This window comes from Mytilus californianus, unplaced genomic scaffold, assembly GCF_021869535.1.
Source record: "Mytilus californianus isolate M0D057914Y unplaced genomic scaffold, xbMytCali1.0.p SCAF_4, whole genome shotgun sequence".
NCBI classification, from domain to species: Eukaryota; Metazoa; Mollusca; class Bivalvia; order Mytilida; family Mytilidae; genus Mytilus; species Mytilus californianus.
In genome coordinates, this window is record NW_026262690.1 from 123,716,034 (window position 1) to 123,742,803 (window position 26,770).

The 26,770-nt window shown below is 31.7% G+C and overlaps 1 protein-coding gene and 1 long non-coding RNA gene across 2 annotated transcripts in view; both read left to right on the forward strand.

Moving 5' to 3' along the window:
* The first annotated feature begins 286 nt into the window (after positions 1-286).
* LOC127737043 (uncharacterized) lies at positions 287-5,506 on the forward strand. The gene is made up of 3 exons (XR_007999278.1): positions 287-704; positions 2,431-2,502; positions 5,441-5,506. It is a non-coding gene; the product is annotated as an uncharacterized LOC127737043 (long non-coding RNA).
* An 895-nt stretch (positions 5,507-6,401) lies between these two features.
* Positions 6,402-26,770, forward strand: part of LOC127739309 (adhesion G protein-coupled receptor B3-like) — a 39,205-nt gene continuing 18,836 nt past the window's right edge. Inside the window, exons 1-13 of the mRNA XM_052250981.1 lie at positions 6,402-6,468; positions 7,443-7,585; positions 10,248-10,361; positions 12,214-12,413; positions 17,075-17,263; positions 17,474-17,545; positions 19,109-19,217; positions 20,305-20,424; positions 21,452-21,524; positions 22,536-22,650; positions 23,080-23,126; positions 23,701-23,824; positions 25,300-25,403. Of these exons, the coding sequence (XP_052106941.1) occupies positions 6,404-6,468; positions 7,443-7,585; positions 10,248-10,361; positions 12,214-12,413; positions 17,075-17,263; positions 17,474-17,545; positions 19,109-19,217; positions 20,305-20,424; positions 21,452-21,524; positions 22,536-22,650; positions 23,080-23,126; positions 23,701-23,824; positions 25,300-25,403 (1,475 nt within the window). The 5' untranslated portion in view covers positions 6,402-6,403. The remainder of the gene's footprint in view (positions 6,469-7,442; positions 7,586-10,247; positions 10,362-12,213; positions 12,414-17,074; positions 17,264-17,473; positions 17,546-19,108; positions 19,218-20,304; positions 20,425-21,451; positions 21,525-22,535; positions 22,651-23,079; positions 23,127-23,700; positions 23,825-25,299; positions 25,404-26,770) is intronic.

Here is a 26,770-nt window from a genome sequence, read left to right on the forward strand (position 1 = left end):
AACCAAAAAAGCTAAGCATATGTTAAAACAAACCAAACCAAAATGTGGGCTTATCTCAGGTGATCCTGTAATGACGACAGTTGTAAGGTTATATAAATTGTAAAGGTGAATACTTTATTTTGTAAGCCTTGATTCAAGAATAATATTGAGTACTAAAAACTTCTCTTCTTACCTTAAGCTCCTAATATCGCATCTACACATTGTGGCTTTGGTCTGTTGAATTTTTGTCAGTTCAAATAAAACTGAGGCAAAATCTAATGCTTCTTATTTTTCATTATGCTTTTTTTAAGGCTCTTTTGGGACTTTGTGATACAGTTTTGTAAGTATCGTGCTACTTATACAAACGATGATTGAAACAGTTTTGCTTCGAAAGTTCCTAATGAATGCAAATCAAAAAAGCACCTCGATTTGTTGTTATAATGAAAACAATCCTAATGATATAATGCAGATTGCAATATAAAAACACACATTGGAATACAATTGTTATATTTTAAAGATATATATAAATGATACTTGCAGACAAATCACACAATGAGTATTTAAATCCCTCACGACTTTTCACAAGCTTTAACGATACAACACTACGATATATCCTACACTACCAAAGCATTACTAGTTTTATTTTTCAGAGTGTTGAAAGGCAGAAGAACAATTACTTCAATACAAAATGGAGCGTTTGAAAACCTACCGGGATTACAATCTCTGTTTGTATACAATTTTACAATAATTTATGCGATTGCAGACAAGTCATTCGCTGGCAGAGTTTGCTGACTCAAACATAACTAATGAATGAACATCAACCAACATGTGTTCACTGAAGTCTGAAGTATAGTAACACACGCGTGATGATAAAATGCATATATTTTAAATTTAAATGTTTCAAGAGAAATAACATCTTTGTTTAAATTGCAATGACCTCAACGATTAATATAGCTGAATTTCTCTGAAAATATACATGTATATTTCAAAAGAAAGACAGCTATTCGGAAACAAACAAGAAAAACATCTTGACATGCATATAGTGATTTTATGTTTTCCATTTAGCATGTTTAGAGAAAGGCAAAAAGACTTTAAAAGCATGTACACAATTTCATTATAATAGCAAGAAAAGTATATTGGGTATACATCCTTGACACAAAACCAATTACATGCACACACACAAAAACACACAATATCTTAGATGCAGGGGTTCTTATCTGGCTGAAAATGATAAAGATTTGCATTAGATGTTATAACATAGTTGGACTAAATTTGCGACGAAGAATATAATAATATAAAACGTCTACGTGTTAGTCAATTATCCTTTTTACGATGGCGCTTAAAGATACTCGACACTGACTGATGTTGGGTTTTATCGTCCAGCTATCTTGGTTGCTATGCGGACTAGAATAACATATTCTTGCAGTGTTGGATCTGCTGCTCTCTTCCCTTTCATCTTGCTCCGACCTGTTGTTTGATGTTGGAACGGAGTGTCTGTTTGTTCAAGTAAGGCAATGACAGTTTGAATGGCCTCTGGATCTGGCATGGATATCGGCGAGGTATGACGTGGTGTGCGAAGTAGGTCGGGTCCATCGATGTCAAATCCCTCTGTGAAGTCTATCCTAAATTAAAATTCTTTCGAGATGCATATCTATGCAATCTCTGTGTAACTTGCGTCCACTTATAGTTAGACAGATTGAATTGTTTGTTCGTTGAATATCCATATTTTGCATGAATTTTTACGTATTATTTTAAAATCAACCCCATCTACTATTTTAAGTCTTTAAATAATATTTTATCATCTATTGAATGATGTTAGCGACAACAACCTTTTTAACGTGATACATGTACCAATAACTTGTAATCAAATGCAATCTTCTCAAAATGAGAATTCCTAACGACTTATATAAAATTAAGTCTGAAAATATCTCTAGATAATGAATTTTAAAGCGGGTTAAAAAAAATTTTTTGTTTAATTTAAAAAGTAAAGAAAAATGATTTTTCCGTTTTCAAATTTTGTGAAGACACAAATTATGACAACACTTTAGCCTCGATATTTCTGATAGTGTCAGAATAATCACTTTATTAATAATCTGCTTTCAATATTTAAAAATAAAAAAAAAGGATTTTCAAAAAAAGAGAAGAATGGATGTACGTGATCTTATGACATAGAAAATTAGGAGGGAATCTCGATAAACACGTGATATTTAAAATTAAAGAGTTCCACATCATTTTTACATTAGCTGGAAATTGCAAATTTGTCGAAAAATACAGAGTATGGTTACAGTATTAATAGCATTGAAATACCTAAGATTGAGCGTTGTATTTTGCAAAATGTCTTAGATGACAATATTAGGCTCTCATTAAGATCATTCATTGAGTTATGTACGTATGTTATTTTATTGAAAATCACTATAATTGTAACAAACAATTATAATTATTTCTTTTCAGAGTATTATCTAGCCAAAAAATAACTACAATACACAAAAGAGCATTCACAAACCTACCAGCGCTCATTTCTATGTATGTATACAGATTTAAACATGTTTTATTCAAAAGCAGAAAAACACATCTTCAGTCAATCAGGGAAAGGGTATGTTACTAATTTCGTATCGTATGATGCAGCATCGACGTACAATGTTTGCACTGCAAATTGCAGTACGGAAACACACATTATTGGATACATTGTTTAGCTTAAAAACCTATTTGCAGATGATAAATCAAGAGAAATGACATTGTTGTCATTAACTCCCAGTGGTACATTTAGTACCATAACTAGCAACTTATGTAAAAAGTATTAACTTTGAAGGCAATAGTTTAAAGGTAAGATTATATTCTGTTTCTATAACAGGAGTACTGCTTGGTAGTCGTAATTGCGTTCTAGGTTATCTGTGCTGATGTTGGGTCCTTTTAATAATTTCAAAGTTTTGCTTGTGTTCATTTTAGTCGTTTGACTTTTAAGATATCTATCAGATTTCATGATTTTGGCAATTTTAATGCAGGTGTAATTTATGAAAATGATAGAACTCTGCTGAAGAACACTCAGTTTCAGGATTATTAAGTTAACTCGCACGGCAATGCTTATCAAATGCTCGAAGTAATTATATAGTTTCAGAGCTAAATATCGAAAAATTAAAAAATATACGAAATGAATCATCTGATATAAAACATACTTGCACTCGGCGTCAATCGTTCCTATGTGAAGGTGAATCAAGAGCAATGCATTTTTTCTCCTTGTTGTTTCGTTTTAAAAAAAAAATAAATCGAAAAACAACATTGTTTAATACGGTAACTTTTACAAACCTTAGTTTAAATGTTAATATGAAATGTTTATCATAAAAAAAAACAGGCTTCATCAATTTAATTATCTTTATTCACCCAATATAAGTTGCTATTATGTAAATATAGATAAAATAATTCCCCATATTTCGTAAAAAAATTATATCCTATTAAAAGAAAGTTCATATGTGCTACAATTTTGTTTCAAAGATTAAAATATAAGGCTGTGCGGCATATTTTCAATATTTATATACCCCAAACTTCTAAGAGTTTAAACGTATACTAAACTTATGTATTACCTCTGTCTCCACTTTTGGTCCTCCTTATATTTCAATTTTGCCGCTATCTATTTGTATTTATACTGGTAACATTCCTAATTATGTCTAAATGAGATTAAACATACAGATCATTGGAACCAGTACATAAACAAAACAAAATATCTACGAAAATTATATTTCTCCAAAAAGAGGCGTGGTTTGTAAAACAGCTGTATTTACAAAGTGCAACCTCAAAAGTTTTAAATTCAACACATAAACGAGATCTTTGAATCTTGTTTTTATTGGTATTGATATTGATTTTGTTATCAGTATATTAAAATCAAACTAAATATAATTTTCATATTATGCACATGAATAGTTTGTTTTCCGTTCATTATTTTGTATATAAATCAGACAGTTAATTTTCTTGTTTGAATTGTTTGACATTTTCATTTTGGATCCTTTATATAATTGACTATGCAGTATGGATTTAACTCATTGTGCAAGGGCGAACAGTGACCTGTTGTTGTTAATTTTTCTTTTAATTTTCATATTAAGAACACAGCTATATTATGCACATGTTTAGTCTTAATTTATAAAATTTATTTTGAAAAAAGTATCAGCATTAATTACTAGCTGATATTGTCTCAAAAAATTGTATACCACTTATATGTACAATATTGACAGCGTTTACATTTAAATCGTGATCAAGTCTTTACACCTAGATTCTTCATCAAAGATTTGCACAAAGATAAAGCAATACAAAATTGCACCCTGCCTTGCTATCGAATATAGTATATATATAAAATATAGAAAGAAGGGGCAATTATATTTATCATTAAAGGCTCAGACAATTTAAATGTTGCTTTCTGATTCAAACAACTATCACTGACCTCTTTTAAATCTTAAGTTCTATAATGGAATTTGATGCGACTGTCATACAAGTGAGAGGTTTAGCTAGCTATTAAAACAGGTTTAATCCACCATTGTTTACATAAGAAAATGCCTGTACCAAGTCAGGAATATAACAGTTTGTTATCCATTCGTTTGATGTGTTTTATCTCTTGATTTTTATTTTGCAATTTAATTAGGGACTTTCCGTTTTGAATTTTCCTTGGAGTTCAGTATTTTTTTTAATTTGTTACCCACCGGCCAATGACAGGCGTTTTAAATAATGTTGATTCAACGCTTCTGTTTTAAAAACAATCCAAAATGGCAACTCAAATTGTAAGCACCGGAAGTGGTAGGTCATTACAATGATTTCTAGGGTACAACTAAAATGATTTCGAGCATAATTTCAACTGAAACCAACGAAGATATTTCTCATCTATTGGATAGCTTAAGAACATATGTTGACAGATCAATGTATGACATTCAGAACATTATTAAAGGAATTTGTACTCCAAGTAAGTTCAACGCTGATAATGTACAATAAGAAACACTTAAAAATCAATTATACACTACTTTGCATAGCATATTTCCTTTAAATAAGATATCTATCACGTATTATAATTTAGGCGTAATAACAACACAAAAAGTAATGTTCAAAAAGGGGATGGACGGTATTCAAGTATTACATTTAGATTATTGAATATGTGTTTATTTGATATATAACTAATATGTGAGTTTTATACTTGAAGTGATAGCGACACTTTAAGTCGCCATATATTGCATTGCCAAAAGTGACACGCCTACGATTAACATTTGATTTATACCACATACAAAAACATAAACAGAAGAAATGGAGTGGCAGCAACACAAATGGCAATTGCTTTAACGTTTTGATTCAAGGAAGGATTCCTTCACAACAAATAACTAAATCAATTGTCGTAACATGATAACCACTTCAGTCAACAAGCTTGAGAATGAAAAGACCAGAGCAATAAATCATATGCGATAACAATAATATCATTAATCTTTTTTAGACATTTACAAGGCAATCAAATAACTAAAATCGAACAAGGAACGTTTGAAGACCTTCCAGCTCTCAATTATATGTATGTATACAGTTTAACAATATATCCTTCAGAACTATAATTAAAAACATATAGAGGCATTTAATGGAAGAGTATGTGTATTGCTATGAATGAACAAATCCTAACTGCTTCAAAAACATCATAGATATCAAGTTTATGGTTCAGAATGCAAGAAGCGAATTTTGTCTACATCAAAATCATAAGTAGAGCAAGAATCAAGCAGCTTGTAGGCAAAATTTGATACGGGATATTCCATGTTCATTGAAAATTCTAAATTAAGTGCCAAAGACGGATTCCTGGCGGCGAACACAGATCTTGAACAAAACCTTTGTGTTTTCAATAATTGAAAATCTTAAAGACAGTCTAATTGTTGACAAGAACTTATCACTGATAGTTCAGGTCAACACCAATAAGCAGACTGATGATGGGGTAATTCCCAAGGGATCTGAAACGTTCATCAACATTTTCGTGGACGTAGATAGTTACCAGACGGGCGTTTCGTCAGTTTATATGGAGATTACAGTAGAAAGAAAACAAGTGCTACGAGTGTTAAAATTACTGTCACAGTGGATTATTCAGGAAAATACACTCACAAAAGTAAAATCAATATATACATATGTTTAGGCTTCTCGGGGTACAAAATCCTTTCACATGTTTAGCATTTGGTTATTTGCATACATTTAATAATTCCATATTTTTGACACCTTTATTCTATAGTCCTCAGCTTTTCAAATCATCAGGAATGGTTAAGCTCTGTCACTTGTTAGAAATTGAAAATTTTAAAATTATTATATCACTTTACAGAGATTGTATGTGTATGCACTCCTTTATTTCCTGAATTTGAAGTAATTGGGAGATATTGACAAACTTACTTACATTTTAAAGTTGTTATATACCTTTTTCAGAAATTTGATGGGAAACATATTGAAATTTGTCAGGAATGACACTTTTGCATATAACATCAATTTACACACCCTGTAAGTACAAATTTTACATCGAACGACTTATAATCATTTTGTCAACTGAATTGTTATTGCATTATTGTATTATGTTTCTTTTGTCGACGTTAATTATGGATATGATGAAGTACAGTTACACATCCAGTACATTTGAAAAAAAATATTATTTGTATCACTTAAAATATAACCCCTGGTTTTACAAATATTATTAATTTGCAAAAAAATGCATGTTATTTTATAACATATTTATGGATATAGTCGAATGAATTTGTCTGTTAGACGTATAAATGTTAATTCTTGACTGAAATATTTGTCTTTTCTTGTAATGTGATACAGTTAAATATCGGTATTAACAGGCGTATGTCTATGCATACGCGTTTACAAAAACAATAAAGATATTCAATATTTGAAAATTAAAAAAAAGGAAACGTTTTTTTTCCTTTCCACTTTGGTGATGGTGATCACACTATGTAATTGATACATGTATCATGTGCACAAGTATATTCATTTGTATTGTTCCTTAAAAGAGGGACGAAAGATACCAGACTGACCGTCAAACTCATAGGATTCTCACCCATTACATAGTAACATAGCTAAATTGAATACCCTTTATCATGTCTGTGTGTTATATATCCAACACATCCGTGTTCTTTTTGCTGACTTTTGTGTTACCCTAACGTAGTAATTTTCAAAACATAGTCATAATAATGAGCCTATACTACAGTAAAAAGTTAGAAAACATATTCAGGTTCAACCCACCATTTAATAGTTATTTTTTATGTAGGTTGCTTTGTCTTTTTTTATGCACACCAGGTGTTCCTGTTGTCTCGATGTTTTCCTCTTATATTTTATGTGTTTCCTTCGGTTTTAATTTGTAACTCTCATTTTGTTTTATCTCAATCGATTTATGACTTTGGAACAGCGGTATACTACTTTTGACTTTATATACATTAATTAACTATTTCACGTCTTATCATCAATTTTATGATCAGGCTTCTTACATTAGTCTGTGATTGTAACGTTCCCTTTTGGTCCTGGCTGAAATCAAAATCGTTTACTAGTGAGAGTGTAGTCTGTGTCGACCGGAATTTTCTACTGTCAAGTCTTCAAGCAAGCGATTTTGATAATTGTACCTGTAAGTATTGTGTAAAAATTGATAAACAATGATAATATCATTATAAGAGTCGAGATGGGTATTAGTTCTTGATTTAACATACTTCAATTAATACTTATCTTAGATATGTAAAATACTGTCTCATGGATTCGTATTTTGTTTGACATAATGACAATCTTAAAGCGAGATAAAGATACAGAGTGCGAATGTTTAGAATTGTGAAGTGTTAGCTAGTGGTTAATATGTAAGTTGAAAAAAAGAAAGTCTGTTGTTTTCGTTTAAAAAAAATTGTTCAATAATCATATGACACACGATTCAAAAAGATGGTTATAAGATGTTTTAAAAATGTAAATATTGAGGTGACTCGTAACTATGTCCAAGGGAATTATCAATAATAAATAAGATGGGTATGATATTAAAATGAAACTCCTATTTGGAAATACAACATATGTTTCATGAACAAAATTAAAAAGTTAATTACAATATATATAATATAGTGCCTAGAAAATCAAGAAGATCTGATTATTTTCTTCTTTCGTTTAATCTAACTCGTATGTCAACTCCGTTTAACATTACATAGTTTTCCGCAGATACCTTCAACCTATTGATATTCATAATTTCATATTGTGTCATACATGTGTGCTTTAAGAAATAAAACTATGCATTCTATACAATTCTGGTAAATTATTAAACAAGGGATTTCGTTACCACAAATTACCCAAACCTTTACTAAATTCTGCCATAGATATAAAGATTTAGTTTTGAAGTTTGGTTGTACCGGTAGAAAACTTATTTCAAGCAGTATAGCACATCCTCATTTTTACGGATATGTTGTTAACCATACCTGAAATTTAGAAACGATTCTGGTAAACTTATCGATTCTTCAAATAAACTAATGTTATCTTGAAACTAGCTGTAAGTAAATGTGATTTTTTATGATGTTTTTTTTTCTATTTGTATCAATATGATGAGTTACGCCCTGTTCAACTGATCTTTATAGTTCGTTATGTTGTTGTTCTGTTACGCCACTGTCCCAGGTTAGTGGGAGAGTTTGGAATGTGCCTGTCCCAAGTCGGGAGCCTGTAATTCAGTGGTTGTCGTTTTACTGATGTGCTACATTTTGTTTTTTTTGTACATATATGATAAATTGGGGCGTTAGTTTTCTCGTTTGAATTGTTTTACATTTTATATTTCGGGGCCTTTAATAGCTGACTAGCGGTATGGTCTTTGTGCATTGTTGAAGGCCGCACGGTGACCTATAGCTGTTGATTTCTGTGTCATTTGGTGTCATTGGCAATCATACCACATCTTCTTTTTTATATAAAAATAGATTCATTTTGATTTTTTCCAGTCATAGACTGGATGCTTAATCTTAACACACGTTTTAATGCAAAATATCACATACACAGACATTCATTTTGGTAAACAATTTTCTCGTTAAGAATTTGTCGGTAACTAAAAAACCCAACAGGTGTGTTTTAAAATGGATCGATCTTCTAGGTCAAATGATGTCGTAGTAATATGTAATAACAAACAAAAAATTAAAATAACACTTTCTAAATCCCAAGTGTTACAAACCTTTCCTGAATCAACCTCATCCAGGAACGCTCACTGAATATTTGAACTTTAAGGATGTATAAGACCGAAATACAATATTACGAATTGCTATATTACCAGGAAATACCAAAAACTGATGGGCAAATAAATATACGTTTCATTTCGGCTAAGTAAGATGAAACCGTAATTTCTTATTAATTACGAGATTAGTAAACATTTAAAAAGAGTTGTTGTAAAGCATTCCAGTACGGAAGTACTGACCACTGAGCCCCGTGGACTGGTTATCAGTAGTATCAGCTCAGTCCGAAAAAAAAATGAAAAATATAGATTATATCACTTATTTTTTACTTGAATTAACACAATTAAGAAAGGTTCAACAAAAAACACAAAGCAAGAGCCACAAACCACTATAATTCTAAAACTGTTCCAGACCAAATGAGTTTTCGGACCATACCCGTGTGGCTATGACTTATGCGTATACTCTCATTTTGTCGGACCATACGCGTATGGTTTGGTCTTGGTTAATATTACGATGAATATTGAAAATTAGCGTATTCTATTACTTACATAAGCTATGCATATATTAACGGCCCTTGAAGCTGTCATTTATGAAGAATTTCGGAAGACACAATTTCTATTTATTAAGTAAACATTATAGCAATGACTGTAAGCGAATTAGGATATAACTGTATTTTAAGCTCCGACGGCATCAATTAGTGATTTGATGGTCACAAACAAAGTTTAAGCGACACCAGTAGCGACCCTCATATCACTAATTGATGCCGTCGGAGCATATATTACAATATTGTTATCTATATTCTAATGACAGTGATAGAAAACAACGTTAAAACATACATTTAAAACCTGTCAAACGTCGTCTGATCTTGCGCGTACGTTTTCATAGCAGCAAGTGTGAATTGATGCCATGAAAGTTAGTGACATTTTTCAATCGAAATGAACATACGCGAAAGGTCCAAATTATCATATGATCAAAAACATTACCATAGTCATTCAATGCAATTGACATATCATTTTTTTTAAATGTACACTTTATCTATATAGATAAATCCAACATATTCGGACTGCATTTTTAAGTGTTAGATAAATGTTTTATCGTTTTACACAGACAATGCTTGTCAGTATACTGATTACTGTTCAAATGGAGGATCTTGTAGTCAGGACAGTAATGGTAATCTAACATGCTCCTGTGTTGTTGAATGGACAGGTGCTACATGCACAGGTAAGACATACAAAAAACCTATGGTTGTATGGCATGGACAATAATACGGATGTACAAGTTTACTACATCAATACATATTGCGTTAATTTAATAAGTACAGGGCAAGGTATTTTTAATCGTTTCAACAAAAAGTACATCACTGTGATGTGGAAGTGGTATGGTTGTATATGAAGCAGCAATAAGTTAAATACAAGATATAGATTATTTCTACAATTACTTTGTCATTTTTTATTTCAAAACCGTGTTATTTTTTGAAGTGGCTTTACTTGAATCTTAGGCTCTTGCTTATATAGCAATTTACATTTCGTGACAAAAAGTTGATAAACTTTAGTGTTTGCCCATGCGAAAATTAAAAAAAAAAATGCTCTATTAACGATTGGTCCACTGATGGTATAACATTTTTAGTATTTTTCAATATGACAAATTATGACAGGATTAATATTTTGTAACATATTTTATCATTTGTACCATTACTGGTCACTGATTAATAGCTTCATATTTTTCAATACATAAATTTACGTCATTTGGACTATGGTGGATAGTTGTCCAACTGGCAATCATGCCACATGTTCTTCTTTTGATATAACAAAATCTTGGTTTCAATTTCATATCTTTATTATTGGAATATTTAATCCCCCAATCATTGCAATGTGACCATCACACTTGGGTTTTGTTTATTGTATGACAATATACCGTAGGCTTTATGTCTCTTTGAAAAATTGCAAGGCAATGCAAAATGGTCTTTAGGTTTAAATTCATTTTTAATATAAGTTGGCTTTTTCTCTGGAAATCACTCTCGAAAATGCGAAAACGTTTAATGTCAAGATAACTTTATATTTAAACATTTATATCATGCTTCACGAAAATTGATACCCAACGAATACAAGTACTTTCACAGTATGCATTATACTGACCATGTTGCATGCAATGTATCAATTTTTGGCTTGGACGTTACTGATAGTATTTGAAATTGATGCAGGATATTCTTTAATGAAAAAGAAACCAAACAACAAAAGCAAAATCATTAAAAACATCGAAACGTCAACATAATGTATTCAATTGTACACATTTGTGTCAGTTTGAAAACAGTATAATACAGTTCAATGTTATTATACAACCAAGACCTGTATAAAAGGTTTTCCATCAGCAAAACATAATGAATATCGTATATCAATATCATCGGAAATTCTTCAGTTTGTCTTTTCTCGTAACTATTGCTAAAGTAAACATAGTGGTTACTATAGCAACTAATTACAAATTTGTTTCATAGCTGAGAATCTAAGCAAAACGCTTTTTGTTTGTTTTTTTCACATATGTATAAAGCCTATGAAACAGTTAATTTGTCAAATAATCATCAGTATACTTCGTCACTTCATCATTCAGCAGGACCATTTAACAGCTATGCACTTATATGAAAAACCATTGAAACCTGTGCATTTTTATTTTAATTATTTTCTCTCTTTTGGCATGTTTATAGTTCGAAATAAAGTTCTAGATCGTTAAATCATGTAATCAAGTGAAGACTTGTTGCAACAGTTAGAAGAATGTTACTAGCATTTTTTGTTACTTGTAATTTTTGTAGCTGTATCACTCCTCATAATTTTTCAAGGAAGTAACTGAATATATCTAAGATCAGATTATTGAGTTTATTGTACATATACCTCTCTAATCTTTCCCATTTTGTTTTTCGATACTGCTTTTTCATACTTCTTTATGAGTGTAGCTGGTTTGCCAAGAAGCGCACATCTGTATGGTCACATCTTTTTCATGCCACAAATTAAAATCAATATTCAAATTGCTGTACTACAAGACATATTTGAGTCTTCAATATACTTTTACTTACCAAATGTAGAATCTGCAAATGATTGCGTAGAAAATATGGACAACTTTCATACTAATTGGAATAAAACAGCAGAAAGCACACTGGCTACTTTAGTCTGTACTGGTGAATACTCAGGTAATGCCTCAAGATACTGCAGTAGCGATGGAAAGTGGGAGAAACCGAACTACAGCAATTGTATAAGTAACTCAATACAACATATCAAAGAACAGGTAAACCCTGTATATACTATGACAATATGTTTCTTTCATACATGTACATGGTTTATTTCCGATATTTACAGCATATAAAGAAATTGTAGACTCTTTGTTGAAAGTTTCTTTTTAAATATACAAAAAATAATACAGTCAAACCTCGTTGTGTCGAACTCGGTTGTGTCGAAAACTCGGATGAGTCATAGTAACTTCTCGGTCCAGGTTAAATTCCCGTTTGATCAATGCATAATTACCTCTGATGAGTCGAACTCGGTTGATTCGAATACTCGGTTATGTCGGGTAAATTTTATAGTCCCGTCGATATAAAATTAATGTAAATTGACCCCGATGTCTCGAAGTTTGAAAGTAAGAATTTTCGAAAGATGCAGACCTAATGATAAAAACTCAAATCGGATGTAATTCTTATGTAACCTAATCATTTTCAAAAGAGATTAAAGCTGAGTAAACATACTTGTTTGTATAACAGTTAAATTGACATGTTTATGGTTGCCGGTAATTAACACCTTTGTTGATTGTTCAAGCGGAACTTTAGTGTGTTGATCATATTTCACATGAGATAAAAAACGAATTTAAATGACACTAGCCGAGATTAAATCAATCGTTAGAATTAAGACTCATTAATTACAATAAATGAAGGATTAAGACAATTATGATAAATTCAAGATAATTTAATGCACAGCAGACACCCTATTCAAAGACCGTTCGGTACTTATTTCGTTCCAAGAATGATTTCATAATTTTTAGTGACTGACCTTTATAAATATTTGTGTAGACTATTGATTTTAGTTGTGCATGATTTGTATCTGTTTTTGTGTGCTTGATTATTATGAAGGACCAACAATGGCGATTGCATACACATTATAATGTGTGTCATATCGAAAAAAGGCTCACTGTTCAAAGTATCTAGTTTACGCAAATCTCATACCGTATTTCTTGCATTACAAATTTTTGACGACACACTCGACCTCGGATGAGTCGAACCTCGGATGAGTCGAATACATTGGTCCGGTCCCTTCGACTTCGACACACCGAGGTTTGACTGCATGTGTAATCAAAACACGCGGGCATACCTTCCCTGTTGCTCATGGCAGAAGTTCTTGTTTTCTTAACTACCACATTTCAGGGAACTAGTACACTCTAAGATGGTATAATTAGTGCATGTTGTATCATTCATCAGAAGTCAAGATAATTTATAGTTTTGACATGAAATGACTCCTACAAATCAAATAAAAAAATATAATTGATATCAAAGAATCAAAGGGGTACTCACTAGCTGTCAAATACACGTTCACCGATTTAACTCAAGTTTTCAAATATGATTTATAACAATGTAAAACATTTCTCAAAATTAAAAAAAAAGTCTAAAACAAGCAACTTACAGGGCATGGGTTCGATAAAATGTAGCTTCGTTTCGTGTGTTTTTTAGTCTAGCCGCCATCTAATTTACTATCGAGTTGACCTCCGATGGCCATATAAGCGATATAAACATAACATAGGTATAACTCGTGTAATTAGATTTTTCCAGGTTTTTTACATTTTATATTATAGATTAAAATAAATGTTAATCATCGTTTAATTTTACCTGTATAAGAATGATTTTTTGTGGATCGAACAAGTCAATACAATGATTTACCTTTGTTTCACTTTCAATGTTGACATTCTGTTCCTTTAAATAACCGAACACGGACAATGCATGCGTTATCCATTTCTAGCTATGGGGTTAAATTGAAGTTCACATCAATATGGACTCAATGAGGTCGAATTATTCACTTGGCAAAATTGGATCAAACTGGCTGCTAAAAGCGAATGATTATTTCACTATTTCACTTTCATTAATGATCGAACACAAAAACATCGTATTTTAAATTTTTTCTATATATCGTAGCTAGTGCCCCTTTAACATTTATTTAAATGGGGCTGTTCGTTAGTGGTATTATTCGTATAAATTCATATACATTTACTAGTAATTTTAACACTGACAACTACATGATGTTCTTTCCATTGAAAAAAAAATAATGAATACATACATTGTATATCACTAAAGAAGTTATGTTTATCTCACAGACACATAACTTAATGTGTAGTATCATTGTAATGTGCAGGTCTAGATTTATAAACAAAATTCAGCATTATTCCAAGGTGAATTCAATAGTGGGTTGCACATATGAATTTTTGTATAATCAAATAAACTCATCATAAATACCAGGATTAAAATTGTATATATGGGCCAGACGCAGATTTCGTCTTGAAAAGACTCATCAGTGACGCTCGAATAAAAAAATGTTACAAAGGCGAAATAAAGTACGTAGTTGAAGAGTATTGAGGACCAAAATTTCTAAAAGTTTTGCCAAATAAAGCTAAGGTAATCTATTCCTGTGTTAGAAAAGCCTTAGTATTTCAAAAATGCAATGTTTTGTAAACAGTTAATGTATAGTTCTTACCATATCAAGCTGTTGATTTATAATAACCATAACTCGTTGAATTAACCAAAATTTTTCAATTAGTTGTGAAAGTTTACGATTTCAGCTGAAAGCTGTTGACATGAATTAAGTTCAATACAATTAGAGTAATTTTTTTCAAATCTTGATATGTTCTTATCACGACAGAACACTCTCATCAAACGGTCTGATTCTTTATTGAACAAGACTATTAACTCGTGTCATTTCCTCACTTACCTATCATTTAAAAACAGTATTCTAAAGAGTCATGGAATTAGTTGCTTGACATATTGTTTATATATACATGAACTTGTTTAATGTTAACAGTTGTTAAAAAGGTGTATGTTTAGATTTTTGTTGTTAATGCCTCTTTCTTGTTATACATATGTCTCATGTTTCGTTTTATATATGAAATGACAGTGTTATGTCTTTCAAATCTTAATTCGAATTATACCTGTCTAACAATGTTGTATCTATAGCTCATAATATATAGTTTAAACATATTTATTTTTTTGCAACTTATATTAATCCCTTTCCACTTTGCGGGTGCGAGTTCTGCCTTGTAGCGGCATTAGCCTGCTCTTTTTCGAAATCTACAAGAGTGTCTTTAACGTGCAAGAGATATGGCTCTCTCTTAACACGGGTCAGTCATTTATCGTCCCCTTCCGACGGACTATCATCGTTTCCTCAAGACCATACTCGCAAATGGTGTCAAGGGGGAGCCAAAAATTCAGTCCCTGAAATTTTCATCCGGAATGGGAATCGAACCAGGAACCTTTGTGTTAGTATATCTAGTTTATCAGTGTCGATGTAGTGGTACAGATGTTTCCAATTAATTAATACCCCTTGTCTCGGTAACTATATTTTTTTTTTATCTAATTGCAATGCTTCAAACGAAGTACATAGTGTTTAGTATTTGAACCCTTCCAATTACTTGTGCCTTTACATATTCAGTTTCTTATTTGCGTTGATAAGTATATTAACAAAACACTGGCGTTGATAACTAAAAATACAAAGTAGAACACAGAATACATTTTACTGATAATGCAAAACATATATTTTTCCACCATCATGTGTTTGTGGATTGTTGATAGGCCGCCGATTAAAATATTTAACTAGTTCCAGGGAGACAAATAACCCGAACGCCAATGAATTTAAAAGAGCATATGTGGAACCCTACAATAACATAAATGTTAAACATATCATTCCTCCGTGCAAGAAAGGAATTGACGGAGAACCCTCCCCCTATTTTTACACAAACATATACAAGAACAACAATCCCTCCGAGTTTTTGTTATTTGCAAACAACCTGCATTACGTGTACTGCAGAGATGACATCTCCCTTCTGTTAAAAATGGATGAGATTCTTCTCGATGGCAATAGTGAACACTAGAAAATAATTTGATACCCTCCCACATAAAGTCTGTGAGGTAGAGACATGTGCCAGAGGGAGAGAGTTATAAGTCCGTTTATTGTCTCCCTGAACCGCCTCTTAAAAGATCTGCGACTTCCCAGTTTCATGGCTGAATCTAACAAATTAACACTAAGATATGTATAATATAACATTTTGTTTTAATGTGTAATTCCCGCGTATACGACTCTAAGTTTATAAAGTCTTACATAAATTGTTGATGTCTAATCAGCACTATATGAACAAAACCAACCATAATCAACACTATAAAGTCAATCTTTCTCCACATCACCTCAGTATAAAAGTTCATCAAATCATCAACATCCTTCACGTAGCGTAGAGCTGAAAAATAAAACAAACTGGCACAGCAGTAACATTCTAATAATAATTATAATATTCTCTACATGCAATGATACGTACAACTTAAACTATATACGATGTATAATCAAAATGTTTGTATATAGTTAAACAGGTGCTGCAATTAAGATTTTAGTATAACGAATGAGAATATTCAAGAAATAAAACCACGTGATAATAGTCATTCTAAACGAACAGAGGCGTTCCTTATGTGTGTCAACATCATTTAACGTAATTGATTAATAATATATTGTAAACAAAAACAACGTACATGTACGCCAGTGTCTTCATTAAATTAAATTATCTAATATACACGACTTGCTATTATTCGAGGTACCATAACGAGTTCGAGTTCTGATAAGATGATATACTTTTAAATGATTTACGTCTTTTCTTGGATTGCAAATTGCTATTTAATGTACTTTTACATTGGTATTTTCAAATCACTTTAGACAGTTAAGTTATTGTCTGGGGACAATAAAAATGATCCTGTGACCATTATCCTGCACGATCTAGAAAACATTACAAGAGATAATGATGAATTACGGTCAGGTGATCTGCTGACGTCATCAACTGTACTGAATGATATTGCCAAGTACGTTACAAACCACACAGAAGACCATTCAGTTGATCAGATAGAGGTGTGTTATTTTGGTTATAAATAAAGTATGCAAAATTTTCACATGGAACAGTAAATTTCAAGATTTATTCATTCTTACCAGAATTCTCTTAATGTTAATATTTGTAAATTAATAGAAATATAGAGTAAATGGTAGTGAAATGTCAACTTTGTATCTAACAATTTCTAATTTAATCTATCTATTTAATCAAAGTCATCTGTTTTGTTTCAGATCTTTGGATCTCTATGCGACAATTTACTTGATGAAAGAAACCATCAGTCGTGGGAAGAACTTAACAACGAGGTTTATATTTTTCCTTATAATATATATTGAGATAAGGAAAGCATTATCACATTCTCCCGTTTGTTATTCTGTCATAACGTTTTAAAACACTTACACAAGTGTCTATGTGTCGTTATTTTGTAAGTCGTAAATGGTTATGTTTTATTAAAGAAAGATACCGATCTCAGTTTCATAATCAGGTTCATATAATGTTAATTGTAAGTTGCAAATATTCATTTTTATGTTTTAGAACACTTACAACTTAGTTAGATTATTTGCATTCACCAGGAATGCTGAAACTAAAAAATTGTAAATCAATTATGTTATATCTAAACTGTTCAGTATTTGTTATTCTTAAAAATTACTCAGATTTAAACAAAAAATTCTATGAAATAAACAAGATCGCCTACATATTTGTTCCGTTTGGAGTACGTGTTATTTTCAACTAGCAGTCGGCATCAAGCTGGAAACCAACTGTGGTCCTCTTCTTTTCGACTTGTTCATTTATTCATATGAGGCTGACTTCACAAAGGAACTTTTAAGGAGGAAATAAAATAAGTAAGAAATGTCCTTAAACTTTACTAACCGCTATATAGATGATGTTCTCTAACTTTTTATTCCAAAATTATTGAGTGTGTTAAATGCATATATTTCTTACCTGCCTCATACCATCACTTCCGTCCAGAAATGAGTTTTGGCTGAAAACAAAACTTTACGACAAAAGATATTTTCAGCTTACCTATTGTGAAAGTTCAATTTCTATGTTACAACATTAAAGCAGCCCCTGCATACGGAGTATAAATTTCCCAGTTGATACAACATACCAAGGCTTGTATTATGTATCATGATTTCCTTGATAAAGGGTTGATACTCAGAAGTGAAGCTATCAAACCAAAAGATTAGGACTAGAATGGTCAGTTTTCCTATCTAAAGTCGGTGGTTTTTTCCGGGCATTCCGGCTTCCTCAACCAATATAAACTGGCCACCACGAAATAGCCCAAAAGAGGTGCTTAAAAGTGACGTTAAACACCAACAATCAAATCAATTACAATCCCGTCTCCCTTTACCCGAAAGTTTTCTCTCGACTCTACTAGACTGATCAATGGGAGTTAACTTGAATGAGCAACACGTCAAATGCCACATGTGGAGCAGAATTTGCTTACACTTTCGAAGCACCTAATATTACCAAAGTTTTTGAAGTTGTGTTTTGCACGTTTCGTATATTTTTTTGGTGTTTGTCAATTTTCTTTCTTAGCCATGGTGTTGTCGGTGTATTTTCGACTTATGGGTTAGAATATCCCTTCAATATGTGTCACGTATCTTTTGGTGTAACAAATAATATTCAAAAAGGTACCAAAGTTAGATGTAAACAAAGAAAGACTAGTAATGAATTGGCAGAGAAAAAAAAAGCAAGATGAAAAAAAACCCGAAAAGGACGCATTTTTATAAAACAAAGCTGCAAACTAAAACATAGAAAAAAGAAAAAAAAAATAAACCTCTAAAAAGGGACAAGTTGTAAATAGTGCAAATATTTGTCAGATATCTATCTTATATTCTGGAATATCCATTTATTTATTTCATCAGGGTTCAGGTGGTGTTACGTTACTAGTGAACGCAGTTACGGAGTATAGTAATGCATTTAACGATGTTATTGACGGTGAATTATCCTTGGTGGTTGCAAGGGAAAATGTCGGTACGTGTTTAAACTCTGTTGACTGATGTGCCGCAGAATATTACTTCCATTTTAAGTGTGTTAAATTGTGAGTATAAATGCCTTTATGTGAAACTTAACCTGTTAAACTTGAAGTGAAGAAAACTGGGATGACAATTTGCTCTTTTACATTTACAAAAAGATACAAAATTGTTTCCAACCAAATACTTACATAGAAGACTAACGTGTCAATTGTTCTTTTAACTCATCAGTTACTAATACACTAACCAATAAATGATCAAATATGAAGCCTACAACTTCGTTTGAACCAACTGTAGTTTGCAGTTGTTACATTTAGTATATTGATTTTAAAAGACAATTGATAAGATAAGGGCGAAAGATACCAGAGGGACATTCAAACTTATAAATCAAAAATAAACTGACAACGTCATGGCTAAAAAAGAAAAAGACAAACAAATAAACAATAGTAAACAAGACACAATAAAGAAAACTAAAGACTAAGCAACACGAACATGATGAATCTCACCAAAAACTGGGGGTGATCTCAGGTGCTCCAAAAGGGTAAGCAGATCCTGCTCCACATGTGGCAATCGTCGTGTTGCCCATGTTACTACAAACCCGGTAAATAGTCTAATTCAGTTGGTCACATTCGTGGAAAGGGAACGGAATTGTAGTTTCGTCATTATGAACATATCTTATATCATCTGTGAAACAGATATTGCGTAACGATCAACCAACTCGTGATGGAGTCCGTACAATTTACGATGAGATGATTTCAACTTCATCAATTTGGAACTCTAGGTTTAATAGCTTCCTTGTGAGCAGCAATCATCTATCAAGGAAATCATGATAGAAAATAGCATAGGAATATCATAGCAATGGGGAGATATATACTTCGTATGCAGGTGCAGCTGGGATGTTGCTATAAAAATTTCCTTTTGTAATGTAAATACCAAAACAACACAAAAATAGTTCATTAAAGTTAGGCGGTATTATACTACTATTAACCGTTGTTTAAAGGATTCCTATACCTATAGTATGTTATGTTTTTGAATATTTTTTTAAACTATATACATATCAGTTATTCCAGAAATATATAATATTTCAGTAATGCAAGTTGGAAAGGCTGGTTTGGACGAGATAACTGTACCTGACCGCTTAAAAACATCTGACTCGTGGATATCAGATTCAGCGACTGAAATTCAACTGAAAAAGAATATCTGTAGCGGTGAATAAACACTTTTAATTAAAAAATAATAGCAAAATACACTCATGACGCAAGCAATATGGAGCAAACATACTCAAGTATTTAAAACTATAACGTCAATTATCATTAAAAAAAAAAACTTTTACATTTTTCAAAGTCAAATTATTGAATTATTTTTGAAGGCATCAAAACTATGTGCAAAAAGAATAGGAAAACTAGTTTAAGGTCAATATTACCGTTGCATGTTGCAATTGTTTTTATGAACTTTGCCATTAAGCATTTTTGCATTAACTTTTTGTCACTACATTCGATATTAAGCTAGTAGATCTGTTGGATATAATTATCAATTTCATTTCATTCGGTCATTACATGTAAGGTGTGTACGCACTCAAGGTATAATACTAGCTACCTAAGTATAATTCATATTCAAACTTCTATAATAATCAAACCTTTTCTTAATGTACCTTTTTGTAGTTTTTTATTGATGGTTGCCTCTAGTAATTGGTATTTTGGGACGTCTCCATTTTGTACCAGAGATCAATGCAAAAGTTCATAAAATCAGTAAAACGGGTCTAAAAAGGACGAGTTTTCGTTTATTTTTTTAAATGCCAAACATTTTTGCACAGTGTATTGGCATAAAACATAAAAGACTTCCAAATTATATTATATTTTTGTTAAATCGTTATAAATATACATGTATATGTTTTGGAGTAAAATGTGACGTCCATTTCCACTGAACTAGTACACAATTTTATTTAGGGGTCAGCTGAGGACTACCTCCGGTTGCGGGATTTTTTCGCTGTGTTGAAGACCCATTGGTGGCCTTCGGCTGTTGTCTGCTCTTTGGTCGGGTTGTTGTCTCTATGACATATTCCCCATTTCCATTCTCAATTTTATGATTTGCGCTACACTGTGAGGTGTAACATAAGTAATCGAGCTACCCATCATTGTCGTAGTGTTTATCAATTGGAGAAGAATGTGTAATGATGTATACTCATGTACTATTTAAAACGATAAACACAAAACATATTCAGTATATCTTTTCCAGGTTTGACTGGATATAGCAGCACATTCTATAGAAATATTTCACGTTTGTTTCCAAAGTATATAATACTAAATGGGTAAGTTTAAAATTGTATTTGCAGATGTTTTAATCCTATGAAATCAACAAGCTCTCCTACGCTCCTCTCCTTTTATTTTTACGGTTGAAAGAATAACAAAAATAGACTTGGACATGTATTTACTACACTGATTATACAATTCCCACTTGTTGATTAAAACCTTGAAAACTAGAAGTTGACTTCCATACTCTTTATACGCTGAGTTATCCTTCGTACATTTTACCCGCATCCTTATTTCCCTTTTTAAACATGTTATATTTGCTTGATACGAGAGTGGTTTTCCATTTGTCATATTTTAAACATAGTTATCCATAGTGGGTTGGGAAACAAGTTGTTGCAACTTATATTAATCCCTATCATTTTTGCGGGTTCGAGTGGTGCCTTGTATCGTAATTAGCCTGCTCTTTTTCGAAATTACAAGAGTGTCTTTTACGTGCAAGAGATATTGCTTTCTCTTAACACGGATCAGCCTTGTATCGTCCCTTTCGGACAGACTATCACGGTTTCTCAAGCCCATACTTGCAAATAGTGTCAAAGGGAAAGCCAAACATTCAGTCCCTGAAATTTTCTCAACGGGGATCGAATCAAGAACCTTTGTGTTAGTAGTCCTATGCTCTAATCATTACACTACGGCTCCCTTATCTGTCTTGTAGAATGTATAGCAGAGCTTTTGATTTTGTCATGTTTAATGAAACATTACCTTTTTGAATTAATCTTTGAGTTCGGTATTTTGGCTAATACTTATTTTTGGTGATGTTTTCTGTTCCTGTAAAAACTTGAAACACCTAAGATAACAGTGTTGCCCCGTGCATATTTTGAAACATTTACTAGTAGTTTCATTCCGATCTTGCCTGCTTACGTTAGCTGGTTCTTGCTGGAACTCCGACATCCTAACACTTTGCCGGTTTGATAGAGAAAATGATAATAGCATTTAACAATTGATTATTCAGAAACAATTTTTTGAATTTGCTGAATACAATTTCAATATAAATGTATTCATTCTATTGATAGGAACATCAAACCATTTAATGGGAGTTATGGTGTTAATTCTATTATAGCTGATTTTACAATTCATGGGACAACTTGTTCGGATTATTCCTTAATTATAAAATTCGAACATCTTTTGGTGAGTAAATTTATCAAAATTATCTCTTTATGGTATTTTATCACTGTTCAGTCCTGCTACATTTATTGTTTTAACAAACTGTTTGGATGCACAACAAGTTTTGTCCTCGGGCATTGGTGAAGTGACATTAATTGTTGAAATGTGAATAGTGTGCATTTAAATTGGTATCGTTGATGTATTTACTACCACCGAAGTTGACCAATGTTGTTGGACTGTTCGTTTCAGAGGGTATTATCATACCAGTACCCAGCTCGTCGATGCTGGAATGAAAATACGCATATTGTTCTTCTCAAACTTGATGTTATAATATTTCATTTTATCTTTAAAGAAATTAATGTATCTCCCTCGGACATACATATCACTGTCTAAATTTTTGTGTCATTATTATGTTTAGAATAACATTCTTGTTTTTGTATTCTATTCAACAAGGAAAACTATTCCAAACCATTTTGTGGACATTGGGATTTTAGTGCTTCGTAAGTATGAACAGTCTTTCTTGAAGTGAGGACATTTGTTTTGATGGTCAATAGGACTACTATTTTCCAGAAATAAATAGTTGGATGTTGATCGTTCTGCCTGCAACAATAATCATCAAACACAAGAAAACATTATTTCTGCTTAAATAATAAAAGGAAAACACATATATATATGACAGGCTAACGCATGTGGTAGTGAAAACAATATTTGAAACCTCTCAACACTCCCATAATCCGGAACAGTAATATACTGAAATACGCGTTTTACAAAAGGAAATTAATGTGGTTTGAATTATTTACTTTAACACAGTAATCACCATTCATAAAAGTCACATATTACGACAGATGTATTGAAACATGAATTGAATATGCCTTTTGGAAACTATACATGGTCATCTTGGTTGATTCCAACATTATGTTCAGTTTTGTTAATTAAACATTATCCTTTCAAATATCCTTTGTGAAGATACACATTATCATTTGTATATCATTTTCGAATTTACCCTTTTGTGCTTTTTTGCAAGATTATATCAACAGAAAAACTGCAAATGTGACATTGATACTTATCTTATAGAAATACTTTTAATGGAGCGTGGTCGACATTTGGTTCACGAGTTGTTGATGCTACTGACTCGTACACGATATGTGAATATAATCATACAACTAATTTTGCCATTTTGATGAGCCCAGGGAGGACAGTATGTTTACTTCTGTTAGATAATATATCAAAGTTCCTCAATAAAATATCACATCTGCATTTTATTATTTCTATAATTTTATTATGTTTACTCTCTAAATATTTTGTGCTCGCGATATGAAAAACGAATAGTGATGACAAATAGAAGTATAGTGCAGCGAAATCCATTTTCATGTTCTTTCCAATTAATGTAATTATTATTTGCATGTGCAAATATGTTAACGGATTTAAACTGAACTAATGTTTCTGAAATATTATCTTTTCATACCCTACGTGTTGGGGGTTATTGGAGTTAGTTTGCACTGGATAATAGTCTTTCTGTTTCTGCACTATTTTATTGTACTGACAGCACCGGGATACTTTATATTTACAATTTTCAATTTTTGAGCATTTAACCCGTGAAGTTGCCTTAAACTTTATATCAGTCATAAACTATAATTGACCAATTCCTTTTGGACATTTGTATTAGCTAATTAAGCAAAATCCATGCACTCAACAATGCAAAAATGTCTGAAATATGCATTAATGTTTGGGGTATCAAAGCATAACGAACAGACTATGTTTCATTCAAGTATTCATTCTTCTTTTGGTGAATGCTTGTTTCGGGGATTCTATGGATTATGTCGAATGACTTTTTTTAAAGAAAAACATTGATTTCTTAAAACATATTTAATTTGTCCAAGCTTTCAACTGTCTGACGTCAAATTGTTCACTGTTCCTACCGTCCTGAGCATTGGAGGATTGTTCTGACAAGATGATAATTTCAAACATTTGTTTTTTGTTTGTCGTTTTTTGTTTTTTTGAAGGGGTCAGGTCACTTTTTTTTCATATAAGGACGAAGTAGAAAATCCCACAAAAACCAACATTAATTTTAAATCAATTTACATATCAATCCAAAATCTCTTACCTTTAAATTTGCTTCCTTCATTTGCGCATAAATCGTTTCATCTATTCCTGTGCCTGTTTACCGAAAGATAATCGGCAGTTAGTTGATGAAACTAAATTCCATATCAATTTAAAATGAGTCCAGTGCTGATTTAAAATATAATTAAAAACACAAAAAATGCGTTTTCTGGGAAATTTGACCAATCAGTCAGGCAGATTTTATGTATCGGATAATAATATGACTCTTTATTTCAATTCGTCTTTTAAAGGTTTATATTGTTATTAAAATAATATTTCAATATGAAAAAGAAAAACGTTACCTGTAGATATCGTTTTTTTTTTGTTAACATTGAAAATCACATCGTCCTCCTATACAAGTAACACTCCGTTACATAATGATTGTGTTTGAATTTATTGTTGGTATCTTCATCCTCATATTCTGCAAATTTAAATTTGTACTTGTCGTTATTGGTTTGTTGTGAAGAACCATCGCCATACTACAAAATTAGTAAAACTAGTCTGCACAAGTATTAAAAATTGTACTTTGATATCAGTCTATCTTTCTTAATATAATTTTACTATTTTTACAAGCCACCGTCTCATTATTTCCCACTGAGCCTTATATCAGCCATCGGATGTGGAGTGTCCATTTTGTTTCTGGTCATTACAATTCTCATTCATTTTGTTCTTTGGAGGTAAGATTTACAATTTCAATTTTGCATTGTTGTAATTAAAATAACATTGTTGTTATGAATACTTATTTAATTTACATGAAAATATCAGCGGAACTTAAAGAGTTTGTTTTACCCCATTAGTTATAATTTTATACACTATTCATTAAAAATAGCATACACATTATAATATTTGATAATTTAATTTGCTTATATGCATTCTAAAACCATTGTTGTCCCTGTGAAGGTTTATCCAGGCGGTTACTGAACTATAACTAGAAAACAAATGAATGGTCTAAACTTTTTCAAAAATAAGACATGTATTTTTTTAAATAAAATACATTTGATTCATTCTGCACAATCAGTTGCCAATGATTACCTTAGAATATTAGTGCATAATGATCACATTGGGGATAGAAACACATGTTACTGTCTTTGTACCTTTAACAATTGACAGAATTGTCCATTAAGTGTACATTCCGTTTTATTTTTTTTTAAAATAAGAGTTTTGTGTCTAGCCCTGAAACATCTACAGAGTAAACACAATCAAAGATGACGAAACCGTAATATCACTGAAACATTTCATTCGAGCCGTCTGAAATTGTACAGCACTTTACCCAATATTGACTTAAAAACTCCTTAAAAGTATGAAATACAATATTGAACTTACAATAACTGTTTTTTTAATGAAACAAACGCTTTATAAATTGAATGCATCGGACAAGCTTTTCTGAAATAATTTCACCAGGAACATTCAATATAGGATTTAACACATTTTTTCTGTAGGTTATTGATGTGTAAACCGGGGCGATTAACTCACAAACTGAATAAAAGTCCTTAGGACTTTTATGTTAAGTTCGTGAGTAAGAGTCTTCAACTTTGTACTTCTTTGGCTATTTAACTATTTCGATCTATGTAGACGAAACGCGCGTCTGGCGTATTAAATTAAAATCCTGGTACCTTTGATTAATATTTTATCCTTATAATTCTTAAGCCAACTATTTGCGATTTTTTATTAACATTTTTTTGTGTAATGGCTAATATAGCTATCATCAAATACACATTTGACAAGTCGTAACTAAGGAGTTGGCCGCCATATTGACTTTCTAAAATCCATGCATGTTCTTTGAATGCAAAAAAATCTAAAATGACATAGCATCTCTCTCATAAACTTCATTTTTATGAAATATTATCCTAATTTGAAGCGTACAAGTAACGAAATAATCTTTCCCGTGAAAGTTGTCATTCGTATGACGTCGTGTCTAGCCATGACGTAAATCAGCTAAATTATTCATGAAATTAAGCTGAATTTTATTTAAATTTAGTTTTATACATTTCCGAAGTTTAAATGATTTATTTCTTTTTTGTTATACACTCATCAGAATAGAAAG